We start from the raw sequence: 15,779 nt of genomic DNA on the forward strand, positions 1-15,779 counted from the left end.
GTTGGTAGATTATTGTGTAGCTTTAAGATTATTGTTCTTATTTGGTTACATTATTGTGGAGTGACAAGAACATTGTGTAGTTTGGTTAGATTAATATGTAGTGACAATACCATTTTACTAGTCCGGTTAGATTATTGTTTAGTTACAACACCATTGTTTTAGTTTGGTTGAAATATTGTTTGGTGACATTTCCGTTCTAGTTTGTAAATAAACTGAAGCTCAATTTGTAGGATTCCAGCAAAGTATAGCAGATATCATGGAATCTGGAGATCAGAGGGACTGTATCGTGATTGACCTGTCTAAAGCATTTGATAGGGTGGATCATGGGGAACTACTTGCAAAAATGAGTGCAGTTTCACTAGACAAAAGAGTACCTGAATGGATTGCTATATTTCTAGAAAATAGATCTCAGAATTAGACTAGAGGATGTTTTTTCTGATCCTGTAATAATTAAGGGGGAGTTCTTCAATGCAGTATTGTTGGACCTATATGTTTTCTTATATATATAAACTAGCATGTGCCCACGGCTTTGCCCGCGTTTATTAATTGAACCGTTAGATGTTTCTAACCTATTTATTTAAAAGCAAATAAAAACATATTTATTAACTCACATCGTTTTGACGTAAATTGCATGAAATACAATATTTTATTTTTATTATATTTTTACTTTCAATGCTTAAGATGCCGGGTTGATGGATGGTACAGATAATATTAGAAACATGTAAAAGACATGTTATGTAATACAAAATATATTGTTTCCTTATAGAGCTTCGGAATAAACTATATTAATGTCCTTTCTTTTGGAGGTGAGATGTACCGTATACTGTATTGTGTTTGCCTTTCGAACTCTTTAACAATCCACATACAGTTGACAATGGCAAAAGCACCGTTTTCGAAGATGGAGTCCTACAACTTTTACTGATTGTCCTATGTCAAAATTTCAGATCTGTGTGTGCCGTAGATTTGACTGGGATTCACACACATACACTCAAACACTTCCGAATATTACGGGCTGATGACTCCTCGTGTCGCGGACCTAAAATAGCTTCCTATTCAATGGACTTACAGTCCAAAGAATACTACTTAGCCTGCAGCAAGCTCAGTAATGATGGTGGCTTCAATAATATTCGTCATCAGTTTCAGAGCTGTGTTCATTGCAGAGAATCAGAAGTGTAATATGCCCTCACACCATATAAGACCAAAAACAGCTTCCTACGTCCTGGACATAAGATGGCTCCTTGAATATTGTGTTCTCTACCTATCTTATGTACGTTGCCTAGCGACAGTGACTCTATGCATTTAATGTTGGTGACAGCACGTTGGATTGTCATATCCCAATGCATGTTTTCCGATGGTTTTTCGTTCGTAACTCACAAACGTAAGTGAAAATGAAAATTCCGGCTTCGAGGTGCATTTGGACCCCTTTCCATATAGCTCTGTTCTAAATTTTAGATCTCTGCGTGCAGTAGATTTTTCTGGGCATCGCGCACAGACAGACAGATAGACAGACAGACAGACAGACAAACACTTCCTTTTATAATTATAGATGATATGAGTAAAGGTGTGGATTCAGAGGTAAGGTTTTTTTGTGGATGATGTTATTCTCTATAGAGGAATACATAATTTAAATGATTGTGAGCAACTGCAACAAGACCTCGATAATGTTGTGAGATGGACAGTACGCAATGGTATGATGATAATGTGGTTAAAAGTCAGGTTGTGAGCTTCACAAATAGGAAAATTCCTCTCAGGTTTAATTACTGCGTTGATGGGGTGAAGGTTCCTTTTGGGGATCATTGTAAGTATCTAAGTGTTAATATAAGGAAAGATCTTCATTGGGGTAATCACATAAATGGGATTGTAAATAAAGGGTAGAGATCTCTGCAGATGAATATGTTAGTGTTTAGGGGTTGTAGTAAGGATGCAAAGGAGAGGGCATGTAAGTCTCTGCTAAGACCTTAACTAGAGTATTGTTCGAGTGTATGGAACCCTCACCAGGATTAGTTGTTTCAAGAACTGGAAAATATCCAAAGAAAAGCAGCTCGATTGGTTCTGGGTGACTTCCGACAATTAGCTTTGCAACCTTACCAATTAGTAAACAAAACATCCAATTGAAAAAGACCAACATCAAGAAGAAAACAAGCACAATACTTACCGAAGGGCAGTAGCATTTAAAAAAAATATGAAGCGTGGAGGGCAAAGACGAGAATAAAAAGGCCAGGGTCTTACATAACTTTGACAGGTTGCCAGGTAAATACTGCTAGCTACTAAATGACACACCAGATAAATTTAAAAATGAAGAAAATTTACTAAGCAAATGTCATTTGAAAATGGTATAAAATAAGAATAAAAATATATATATATCCCTTTTTCTAAAATTTAAGAATGCAATCAAACTAAATGAGAAAAACAATATTTTAAAATAAGGTTGAAATTAAGGAGAAATGAAGCTCACATTAACATAGGCTTCCGCCAAAATTAAGGTTTGAAAATTCATTAATAACTCATTACCTTACATATAGAAACATTAAAATTATTTAAAAATTGGTTGCAACCGATATGCGGGCCCGCGATATAAAATCACTTTAAAATTGAAATTTGCTACACTACTAAAATACTAAATTACAAGACGCACACAAGCACACACGTAAAAGAAGAAAAATTAGTGGCTCCAACCGCGAATAAACATTACTCCAAAGAAACGAGCTAGATGAAAACACAATAAGATAATAGCACACAGCAACTCCAACAAAAGAAGTATATTAAAGGAAATTTACAATTAACGGTGCACTCATAAAAATAATAAAGAACACTGAAACACCCAACAGGAGCTACCCGTTACCGACGCGAAGCCAAGATCCCAAAATAATCATCAAAGCCACCCAAAATATTAACGTATCTTCATATTAGATAAGAAGGGATGACATGACGTAATAAAGACCAAAGCAAGGAACACAAACAATGGGAGAAAAGATAATAAGACAACGAAAGAAAACTCCCATTATTAAACTTAATTTTGACCAGCAAATTTCAATTTTAAGATTTTAAGTTATTAAAATAATATTAATAATTATTATTATTTATCCAAGAGGTGATAGTACCAGTTTACATTAGCCTTACTTAATCAATTCACCAGCGGTTTACATACTTTAGAACAGAGGGGGCCGTGGAATGCGCTACGATGCGAATATGAGGTGTCATTAATTAAGGCCCGTAACAATGCGATAATTATCACGTACAGATAACCAGCCACGAAGGCAATAGGACAACATCAGACAGCAAAAACCACAAACCAGGAAAAAATTAAGGGAGAAAGCACGCACCGAAATGAATTACAAAAAAATAAAAGATAATAATAATAATAATAATAATAATAATAATAAGATTCATCACCATAATGAACATAAGGAAAAACAGTTGGCAATAATGCACACCGACAAAAACGTAAGATAAAATCACTTACACAAAATATCACCTCATAGATGCATAACTAGCGATCCCGAGCTCCCTACATTACATTAAATTTCTTTTCAAATATATATCAAATTTTGCTTATAAGGTTACACTATACCAAATTTGTCGTTTATAATGTCGCTCATGTCCACGATGAAATTACTCACACTAGTGCCTGAACGAATGGGATCCCTTCAATAAATTATAATTTTCAGTACTTACTTGGAGTTAAGATATCCAAACTTACAAGACACTTGAAACTTTTAATACCGATAACGGTTATCACACTGCACCAAGTTTACATGTTACATTAAGAAAATATTAAGGTTGGAGCACACTGGATAACTTCCAAAAAAAAAAAAAAATAACAGGGCCTAGCCCTCACATTACTCTTTAACCGCCGGAGTCAAACTCCATTATAATAGCTTCCCCTTCTCGCCAAGGCGTCTGCTTGGGAGCATCATACAACACAGCCATCTTGGAGAGTAGCGGCGAGCAGACTACTGCAGACTACTGAGCTCACACCGAGCTAGGCGATTAGCCAGTCCCATAATTCAATGCGTGCACCGCGAAAATGCGCAGAAGTTACAAATGATAATTCGGCGCATTACAGAGTCCAGTCAAATGCCTGACAATAATGGATAGATAACTTGAATTAAATTGGTCTGGTAACTTCCACAGTTAGGAAACAGTTCCAACAATGGCCGATAATACAGATAACGGCTGGATCAACATGTCGACATGACAGATGAATAAATAAATACACTTAGATGCTTTGATGTAATAATTCAGTTATGTCCAGTAAATACCAGTTCCCATTTTCACATTACAAGCTTTACAAAAATGTTGCAACGTTTGGGCTGGGAAGAATTGGGAGAAAGGAGACGAGCTGCTCGACTAAGTGGCATGTTGCAAATGACTATCCTAATTTGTTCTCGTATTGAAAGTCTGTTAAAAGGAGAATAATAAAACTTAGATTTCCACCTATTCAATACTTAAAAAGCAAATACAAAATTAAGATCTCATCCTTATTTTATTGCTTGATTTTAAAAACATAGGACATGTTTCGTTCATTTTTTTTAACATCTTCAGCCATGAATATTTTTACAAGATTGATTGGTAACATTTTTCCAGAACTTACACTTATGGTTTGCCGTTAACAAACTTATCATTAACAAATTTTTTAAAACCCTATTAAATATAAATCGTCTAATTGATAACGATATGACAATTTGTTGAGTCTGAAATTAAAACTTACTCTAATACTCAAAATACAATGCCTATTAGTTGGTCTCTGTACAACCACATTTGCTATCTAGTAAACTGCTCAATGTCTTAAAATTTTTGTTGTTTGATCATAAAAAGATTTTGTTAAAATCTGGCGTATACTTTTTCACGTGTTATACAATATAGAAATGAATTCTTAATACACTCTCAAAACAGCTGAGTATAGGCGTAAGTATTATTCTGTGCTAGGTTGGGCTCATCAGTTGGTGCCTAGCACACCTACCAAGACGCACCTGAGGGCGAAACACTGGCAACCAAGAATGAGTTAGCTGGAAAATTTATAATGTCCAATAACGGACCATTTATATTGGTATTATAAATTTATTCATTGGTTACAAATATTTCAGATTCCCTATAGGAATCAACATATATATCATCTGATGGCCAAGCAGGCATCAATTTTTGGTAATGAGACAAAGTCTCTCATAGTGCATTGGCACTGCCGGTGGCTCCAAGTAGCCTACGCAGTGGCCCCCACGGTATGCACTAGCCAACGTCTTGGTAGGTGTGCTACGTACCAACTGATGAACCCAACCCAGCACACGAAGGCTAAACGCTGGCAACCAGGAGTAAGTTAGCTGGAAAATTTAATAATGTCCAATAAGAGACCATTTATATTGGTATTATAAATTTACTCATTCGGGACAAATATTTTAGATTCCCTATGGCAATCAGCATCTGTATCATGGTTCTAGTTTGGTTAGATTATTGTGTACTGACAATATCTTTGTTCTAATTTGTTTACAGTATTGGGCAGTGATAAGCCCAATGGTCTAGTTTGGTTAAATTATTGGCTAGTTATAAGACAATTGGTCTAGTTGCGTTACATTATTGAGTAGTTACATGACCATTGGTCTATATGGTACGATTATTGGGTAGTTACACCGAGTGGCCAAAAGTCTCGGGAAGGTGAGTCCCATTAGAAAATTTGTCGAGTATGACTCCTGAGCATTGTGGCTCTCTGTGGCATAGCTGAGCAATCCGTCACAGACACCAGTGTCATGAAGATGGTGACACGTCACAATTTAACCAACCTTGAACATAGGTTAATTATCGGCGCACGGCGTATGCGTTATAGCATTGCTGAAATTACACGTGGATTTGGGTTTTTGAGGTCAACAGTGTCGAGGGTGGATCTTCAATATTGTTGAGAGAATGTTACCACCCACATAAACTGCCGCACGGGAAGACCACAGTCGTTTAACGAATGTATGTCGTTACCTCCGCAGAACCATTCTCGGCTCTTGATGGGCTAGTGTGAGTGAGATCACTGCGCAGTTCACTGTTGGGATTGAGGAACCCATTTCTACCAGGACAGGAAGGAGGCAACTGTACTGCATAGGCTTCACCACCCGACGACCAACTCATGTCCCTTTCCTGACACCCGTACACAGAGCTGAATAACGTGCATGGGCCTGTGAACATGGAACATTGGCGGCGTGTGGTAAGGTCCAATGAATCCCGGGTTCAGTTGTATCGAGCTGATGGGCGCATGACAATGTATCCTGCGTGTCAACAAGGTTGTGTCCAAGTGTAAAGTGGGTCAGTTCTGGTCTGGTCAGCAGTTTCGTGGTCGCGCTTAAGCCCAATTTTCTGGTTGCAGGAAGTGCTGACAGGTGCATGTTATGTGGAGATTTTTCAGACCTTCTACATCCCTTTGTGGCCCTAGAGTACCCTGGTGGTGATGCCATGTTTCAACAGAACAATGCGCCATGTCACCACTGTGTGGTGGCATGCAGGTGGTTGGAAGAGCACTCCAGTAAGTTACAACAATGGATTCTCCCTCCAGATGCCCCGATCTTAATCCATTAGAGGATTTATGGAATGCTGTTGATGCTGATGTATGCTCCATGAACACTGTACCAACTATACAACACCAATTGTGTTTACCAGTGCAAGATGCGTGGGTCCAGATCCCTCCCTCCAGAATGATTCCAACACCTTGTAGATCAATGCCTCGCTGTATTGCTGGCAATTTGAGGGCTCTCGGAGGAATAACTCATTATTAACATCACATTTACTGTCAACCCATGACTATTGGTTATTCAGTGTACAATGCCGTTGGTCTAGTGATAAGACAATTGGTTAGATTACATTATTGGCTAGGGACAAGTCCATTTGTCTAATTTTATCAGGTGATATTATTGGCTAGTGTTAAGGCCATTGGTTTACCAAGCATGTTGGCCATGCAGTTAAGAAGCTTATATTTGGAGATAGTGGGTTCGAACCCCATTATCAGCATCCCTGAAGATGGTTTTCCATGATTTCCCATTTTCACACCAGGCTGTACCTGACACTTTCGCTTCCTTCCCACACCAACCCCTTTCCTCTACCATCGTTGCCATAAGACCTATCTGTGACGGTGCGGCATGAAACCAATTGCAACAGAAAACAAGAATGTGCAGTTCAGACCTTCAGAGGAGGTCTGGTGGTTTAAGCCCCCAGATCAGAGCTATAAAGACTCCAGTCTACCCAGAGCCAGTACTGGCTATTGGTATGGATTAGTTAGACTATAGGATAGTGACGAGTTGTTCTGACTAAATAATGGATGTATTGTACTCGTTTTATACTTAGTATATTGATGTTGCAGGTACATGCCACATTTTCAGACATTCCACATAATATGGTAGCTCTGTGTCCATACATGTTGCTGTCAGACGCTGTGGCCAATAGGAACACAGACAATGATCGTATCAGCTCCAGCGGATAGGAACACAGACAAGGCTTGCATTTTCCAGATTGATATAATCTTTTTTATTTTTTATGTAAATAAGTGTACATATAGGGGTAGGTTGGTGGGTACCAGCATGGCATAAAGGAAAGATTTCTCCTCTCTGCTACTTAAAGTATAACATCACTTCATTTTTGTCTGATTTTCTCATTCCTTAATATACTCTCCCATTAAAAATGTGCTACCTGTATTTCTACATATTGAATTAATTGGGCCAAAGTTTCATCAAACTCGTATATTTCGGAGCAGGTGAATTGTGTGTGTAAAGCAGAGACAGGCCCATCGTTGTCTCTTATAGCCTTTCTTTTGTGGACACCTTCAATCTTCTGCCTTTGTACCTTATAACTGCATTTAATAGAAGTTATTTAATTTAATTTCCGGGTTGAACCGTGTTGTACTTGTACGCATATCACGTACAGTTTGCCGACGTTTCGAATACATTGCAGTAATCTTTGTCAAGGCGACTGAAATACCCCTACTCGATCCGAGGTAATCAGTCTCTCAGGCAGAATTTACACTACTAGAGTGGCCTTGATCTTGGCCTTTTATATCCTAGCCTTTCTGGCTGACGTAAGCCCTGGCTGTCTCGCGAGACTTCTGGAAAGTGTATGTCACAGCCAGGTAGTGGGGGCTTGCCCGCGCTGTTATGTAATAGGGTTGTGGCCCGTGTGTTTATGTTGTGGTCTGTATGTCTTAAACTATGAATGATAGGCATCCAAGAATTACTGATTTTGTATCCTCCTCCTAAATTTATGTTGTTCGGATGTTTCTTGATTTCGATAGCCTCGCGGATTTTCCTTTCCAGATTCCAAGGGATAGCTGCTAGGATCTTGGTCTTGTGAAATGATATTCCGTGCCTAGTTTCGTAGGAATGCTTGGCTACTGCTGAAATATCTGTGTTTTGGTTCTTGGTGTGATGGATATGTTCTTTTAGGCGGGTGGAGATCAGACGTTTTGTCTCACCTACATAACGAGCTCCGCAGCTACATTCAATGTGATACACTCCAGGGGCCTGTAATTCTATTGTGTCTTTTACTGGTGGTAGATAACGGGCTAGCTTACGGTGAGGTTTATAGATAGTTTTTATGTTGTATTTGTCCAGTATCTTGCCGATCCTGTCTGTAGTGTTTTTAATGTATGGCAGTATCGCTGTTTCCTGGCGGGTCAGTTCTTCTTTCCCGGTGTTTTCTCCTGCGGCGGCCTTTTCTTTGTTCTCTTCTGATTTTTTAAGGACTCGTCGGATGTTATTGAGCGAGTAGCCATTTTTCCTAACGGTTTCTGTGAGGTGTTCTTTTTCTTCCTCGAGGTGCTCTGCGTCAGATATCGCTATGGCCCTGTTCACTAGTGATGTTAGGACAGCCTGCTTTTGTGATGGGTGACGATGAGACGAGGCGTGTAGGTTCAAGTCTGTGTGAGTGGGTTTCCTGTATACTGCGCAACTCAGCGTCCCATTGGGGTTGCGTACTAGCACATCCAGGAATGGTAGTTTTCCGTCTACTTCTATTTCCATGGTGAACTGAATATTTACGTGTATGGAGTTGAGATGGTCGAGAAATAGCTGTAGGTTATTGCTCCCGTGAGGCCAGATTACAAAAGTGTCGTCCACAAAACGGAGAAAACATTTCGGTTTCAGGACAGATGTAGTTAAGGCTTTCTGTTCGAAGTGTTCCATATACATGTTTGCTATTATTGGAGAGTGGCGACCCCATCGCGGCCCCTTCTGTCTGTTCGTAGAACTCCCCGTTGAAATAGAAATATGTGGCGCTAAGGCATTCTTTAGCTAGTGTTGACAGGTCTTCTGGAAGTTTCTGGTCTAAAAGCGGAAATACTTCTGTTAGCGGCACCTTGGTGAAAAGTGACGTGACGTCAAAGCTTACTAATATGTCCGTACTTTCAATTGATTGGTCCTTAAGGAGCTGGATGAAATGTCGGGAGTCCTTTACGTAGGTTTCAGTGTTTCCTGTATGTGGCTGAAGTAGTCCAGCTAGGTAGCGGGCGATATCGTGCGTGGGAGAGCCTATAGCCTAGCGCTCATGATAGGTCGCAGAGGTATGCCTTCTTTGGGGATTTTAGGCAGGCCATACAATTTTGGAGGTATCGGGTCCGAGGATATCAGTTTCTTCTGTATTTCGGCTGGGATACTGGAATTTTTTACTAGTGTGTGGAGTTTGTTCTTAATGAGGTTGGTAGGGTTCCTAATTTTCCTGTTTGTAGAATCGGTGAGTAATTGTTCTATTTTCCGAGTGTAGTCTGTGCGTTTCATTATCACCGTAGCGTTGCCTTTATCTGCGGGTAGGATAATTGTTTCCGTATCTTGACGTAGTGTTTTTAGGGCATGAATTTCTTCTTTAGTCAAATTGGATGGCGGCGGCTTTGCGGATCTCAGTAGACATGATATATCCTGTCTGATCTCCTCTGCAAATTCGGTAGGAAGGTGCCGGATTGCAATTTCTACTTTGCTAATTATTTCTTCTACCGGTATGCTGTTCGGATTTACTGCGTAGTTGAGTTCTTTTCTCAAGACCGAGGTAGTAGGTTCACTGAGTGGCTTGTCTGTGAGGTTTACTATTACATTCTTCTTCAGTGGAGCAGGTGGTTTCGGTTTCTTTACTTTGTCTTGAATCACTACCAGTGACATGACTAAACACATCTACTGGAATGGTTTGAATGAGCATTATGAATACAGTAAAATTATCCTTTACCGGGCGAGTTGGCCGTGCGCGTAGAGGCGCGCGGCTGTGAGCATGCATCCGGGAGATAGTAGGTTCGAATCCCACTATCGGCAGCCCTGAAGATGGTTTTCCGTGGTTTCCCATTTTCACACCAGGAAAATGCTGGGGCTGTACCTTAATTAAGGCCACGGCCGCTTCCTTCCAACTCTTAGGCCTTTCCTATCCCATCGTCGCCATAAGACCTATCTGTGTCGGTGCGACGTAAAGCCCCAAGCAAAAAAAAAAAAATCCTTAATTTGTGCAATGGACTTGTTTTTAAAGCCCTGTTGCTTATATTTTGCAGGTATGTCAAAAAGTATGGAGGAAGCTGTGTTTGTCAAATGTGAGCCAGCATGGGCTGTGGAGACAGAAGAAGAACCCTCTAACATTGTAAGTAGACTACTGCAAAGCATCAAAAATTAAGTCCCAGAAAGAATAATTTGATTTCATGGACCCTGGCAGTGAAAAGGTTCTTACATTATTACACAACACAAAAAAATATGGTACTTCATTTTTGTATCATATGAAGGTGTCAGTCAGGACGTATATATCTAAGGTAATTTAATAACACGAGTCTTATGAAAAACATAAAAAGTGTGAAAATATATTTTACATTCAAGTTATACCAATAAGCTCGCTCAGACAATAAAAATGACTCATTTACTGTGGCTGCATAAGCCACAAATAGGCACAATTGCATTTGAAGTATAACTTTACCTATTTAGGAACAGTTTGTTTTGGTATAACGGCTCTGAAAACAGTCCAACCTTACACTCCTTGCATCACTATCTACTTTGTTTTTGCAGTACAGGTGAATCATCATAAGCCCAAATTCCTGGAGAGGTAAAGTATTTTATATCGCTTGTATTCAGAGTGAAAAACGCAGCTAAAATCTTGCATTCGAAAGTGACATTACAAATAAAAATCGTGCTTGAACTATCACTCGATATGTTATCTGGTTCATAAGCAGAGTGTTCATGACTGTGATCTATTTCTGAACAACAAAATATCCGAGATATCACTATCAGTCAGTTGGACATGTTTGTACAATAGCACAGCTGATAGCGTGAATGATTTGGCGTGCTCAGCACCCGGCACACCGAGCGTTTCGGTAGAGGTCAAGGCAAAGAGAAACTAATCCTTTTCATCATTTCAGTTTAAACTTGCCTATAACTGCTGCATTCTAGTGGACACTAGATAAACTACTACCTTGCAAACAGGGCACTGGAACCATATGAGATACGTGCAACTGCCTATAAACACGCACAAACTTCATGCCGCCATAGCATACAGGCGGCGTCCACAAACTGAAATGCGGTTCGCCCATATCCCGTACAGGCATAGTGTTTATAGTACATCCCTCTAATTATATGTTTCATATTATTATATTTAGCTTGGTGTGGGTTACCATATTCACGTCCTAGTTCGTGAACCTTGGGCAATGGTTGGGTGGCCTAGTAAGTGATCCTGAGAGTCGGGATGCCGGTTGCTATGAAATGGAAGTGGGCATCTCGGACATATTCTGAGTCATGGCCTTCCTTTTGCTCAGGCGGCTAGGACTGTACAATCCACTTGTGATCCATAACCCGTTACTGGATAAATCCTCAATCTGACTATGTGTAAGTAGGGTAGCATCCTGCTTCAGGAATTCACTGAGCTCAGAACATTTTAAGCAAGCCTCGGACCTATGGGAGTAACGGAGTCCCACTCCCATTTGACAGGCGAGGGACTCCTTGGAAACAACTTGGCGAACAAAATGTAATTCGATGGGGACCTATCAATATTAATGGGGCTTATGGAAGGAAGAAAGTAGAACTGGCTGAGCCAGCAAAGAGGATGCATCTGGATGTGCTACGAGTAAGTGATATTCGCGTAAGAGGATATAAGAAGGAAGAGATACGAGATTATCAAGTGTACTTGACGGGTGTTAGAAAGGGAAGGGCAGAGAATGGGGTAGGGCTGTTTACCAGGAATACCATTGCAAGCAACATAATTTCTGTTAAGCACATAAATGAGCGAATGATGTGAGTAGATTTGTCAGTGGGAGGAATTAGGACGAGAATTGTCTCAGTGTATTCACCATGTGAGAGTGCAGATGAGGATGAAGATGACAAGTTTTATGAAGCATTGAGTGACATCATGGTCAGGGTCAACAACAAGGATAGAATAGTGCTAATGGGCGACTTCAATGCGAGAGTTGGAAATAGAACTGAAGGATACGAAAGGGTGGTTGGTAAATATGGGGAAGATATGGAAGCTAATAGGAATGGGAAGCATTTGCTGGACTTCTGCATAAAGCTATTCACCACTACACATGGGAGGCTGGGGATACCAGATCCATAATAGACTATATCTTAACAGACTTTGAATTCAGAAAATCTGTTAGGAATGTACAAGTTTTCCGGGGATTTTCCGGTGATACAGACCACTATCTGATCTGTAGTGAACTAAATATCTCTAGGCCTAGGATAGAGAAAGTGAAATCTGTCTGCAAACGGGTAAGGGTAGAAAATCTCCAGGACGAGGAAATTACACAGAAGTACATGGATATGATTAGTGAGAGGTTTTGAACAGTAGACAGTAAGCAGGTTCAGGATATAGAAAGAGAATGGGTGGCATACAGGGATGCTCTAGTGGAAACAGCAAGAGCATGCCTAGGAACAACTGTGTGTAAAGATGGGAAAAGGCAAATATCTTGGTGGAATGATGAAATGAGAGCAGCTTGTAAACGTAAAAAGAAGGCTTATCAGAAATGGCTCCAAACAAGGGCCGAGGTAGACAAGAAATTTTACGTAGGTGAAAGAAATAGTGCAAAACAAATAGTTGTTGAATCCAAAAATAAGTCTTGGGAAGGTTTTGGTAATAACCTAGAAAGGCTAGGTCAAGCAGCAGGGAAACATTTCTGGACAGTAATAAGGAATCTTAGACAGGGAGGGAAAAAGTTAATGAACAGTGTTTTGAGTAATTCAGGTGAACTCAAAATAGATCCCAGGGAATCACTGGAGAGGTGGAGGGAATATTTTGAACATCTTCTCAATGTAAAATAAATCTTCCTTGTGGTGTTGCGAACAGCCAAGCTCATGGGGAGGAGGAAAATGTTGGTGAAATTACGCTTGAGGAAGTGGAAAGGATGGTAAATAAACTCCATTGTCATAAAGCAGCAGGAATAGATGAAATTAGATCTGAAATGGCGAAGTATAGTGGGAAGGCAGGGATGAAATGGCTTCATAGAATAATAAGATTAGTGTGCAGTTATGGTAAGGTACCTTTAGATTGGACAAAAGCTGTAATTGCACCTATCTATAAGCAAGGGAACAGGAAGGATTGCAACAGCTATCGAGATATCCCATTGATTAGTGTACCAGGCAAAGTATTCACTAGCATCTTCGAAGGGAGGGTACGATCTGTGCTTGAGAGGAAGTTGGATGAAAACCAGTGTGGTTTCAGGCCACAGAGGGGCTGTCAGGATCAGATTTTTAGTATGCAGCAGGTAATTGAAAAACGCTATGAGAGGAATAGGCAGTTGTGTTTATGTTTCGTAGATCTAGAAAATGGAATGGCGTATGCTTTTAGTGCTGGGAGTGTCCGAGGACAAGTTTGGCTCGCCAGGTGTAGGTCTTTTGATTTAACTCCCGTAGGCGACCTGCGCATCGTAAAGTGGATGAAATGATGATGAAGATGACAGAAAGCATATGACAGGGTACCGAGGGAAAAGATGTTCGCCATACTGGGGGACTAGGGAATTAAAGGTAGATTATTGAAATCAAAGCCTTTTATGTTGACAATTGGACTTCAGTGAGAAATGATGGTAGAATGAGTTCTTGGCTTAGGGCACCTACAGGCATTAGACAAGGTTGTAATCCTTCACCTTTGCTGTTCGTAGTTTATATGGATCTTCTGCTTAAAGGTATAAAATGGCAAGTAGGGATTCAGTTAGGTGGAAATGTAGTAAGCAGTCTGGTCTATGCCTACGACTTGGTCTTAATGGCAGATTGTGCTGAAAGCCTGCAGTCTAAAATCTTGCAACTTGAAAATAAGTGCAATACGTATGGTATGAAAGTTAGCCTTTCGAAGACTAAATTGTTCAATTAAAAATAGGAGAGGATTTCCACCAATCAATACTTATTTATTGTATATATTAAACTACAGGACCGGTTTCGACCTCATATTCAAGGTCATCTTCAGCTGAACCATACATACGTATTTATATAATGAAGCTTTGATTAAGATTGTGGTGTTGAAGGAATGCCCTATGATGATGATGTACATTTAGTTACATACAAATGGGGCACGTCTTAGCGTGAACTGGCGTTTATGTCATTCTGTACAATATTGCAACTGTATGTCTAAAATGTTGAAGGTCTTAAAACTAGTGTATAAAACACGTCTTTTCCTAAACTAACTTATATATATGTTCAAGATAAAAACAATATATAAAAACACTTCATGCATATGAACATTCGTTCTTGCTTGGTGGTCAATACATCGACTAACTTCCGTATTTAAGTCTTATTCACAGTTGTACACTTCAGCTGCTATTCTTGGAGTTTGTAAAATTGCATGGATAAAAGTTTTGTACCATTACAAGCTCGCATGTCAAACACAACTCAGCTACACCAACAACAATAAACATAACATCATTGCACAGCTACAAATGGGAAAGGAGCCACTACTTTGAAACCAATGTCATCCAAATTTACGGACGCCAAAAAGACAACATGAATTGGTTCTAATACAAGGGCAACACACACAGCAGAGCTGAACATATTTTACTTGAATTTCATCCATACATTTGGCACCTTTTTAAAATTAAGTGTTTTATCTCACATACGCACAGGAAGACAAAACTTTTATCCATGCAATTTTACAAACTCCAAGAATAGCAGCTGAAGTGTACAACTGTGAATAAGACTTAAATACGGAAGTTAGTCGATGTATTGACCACCAAGCAAGAACGAATGTTCATATGCATGAAGTGTTTTTATATATTGTTTTTATCTTGTACATATATATAAGTTAGTTTAGGAAAAGACATGTTTTATACACTAGTTTTTAAGACCTTCAACATTTTAGACATACAGTTGCAATATTGTACAGAATGACATACACGCCAGTTCACGCTAAGACTTGCCGTGCCCCATTTGTATGTAACTAAATGTACATCATCATCATATGGCATTCCTTCAACACCACAATCTTAATCAAAGCTTCATTATATAAATACGTATGTATGGTTCAGCTGAAGATGACCTTGAATATGAAGTCGAAACCGGTCCTGTAGTTTAATATATACAATAAATAAGTATTGATTGGTGGAAATCCTCTCCTATTTTTAATTGTGCAATTGTCAATACGGAAATGAAGATTATAGATTACGACTAAATTGTTTTCAGTAGGTAATAAATTCAACAGAATTGAATGTCAGATTTTTGATACAAAGCTAGAACAGGTAGATAATTTCATGTATTTAGGTTGTGTGTTCTCCCAGGATGGTAATATAGTAAGTGAGATTGAATCAAGGTGTAGTAAGGCTAATGCAGTGAGCTTGCAGTTGTGATCAGCAGTATTCTGTAAAAATAAAGTCAGCTCCCAGACAA

The 15,779-nt window shown here is 39.4% G+C and overlaps 1 protein-coding gene across 5 annotated transcripts in view; it reads left to right on the plus strand.

The window, feature by feature from the left end:
• LOC136866895 (gastrula zinc finger protein XlCGF57.1) overlaps positions 1-15,779 on the plus strand; it is a 213,047-nt gene that overhangs the window by 81,290 nt on the left and 115,978 nt on the right. For all 5 annotated transcript variants that reach the window (XR_010859575.2, XM_067143989.2, XM_067143987.2 and 2 more), the window contains exon 2: positions 10,487-10,572. Coding sequence is in view for 2 of the 5 variants with exons in the window: in XM_067143987.2 (XP_067000088.2) it covers positions 10,489-10,572 (84 nt within the window). In the remaining 3 variants the exon portion in view is untranslated. The remainder of the gene's footprint in view (positions 1-10,486; positions 10,573-15,779) is intronic.

Source organism: Anabrus simplex, chromosome 3, assembly GCF_040414725.1.
Source record: "Anabrus simplex isolate iqAnaSimp1 chromosome 3, ASM4041472v1, whole genome shotgun sequence".
Taxonomy (NCBI): Eukaryota; Metazoa; Arthropoda; class Insecta; order Orthoptera; family Tettigoniidae; genus Anabrus; species Anabrus simplex.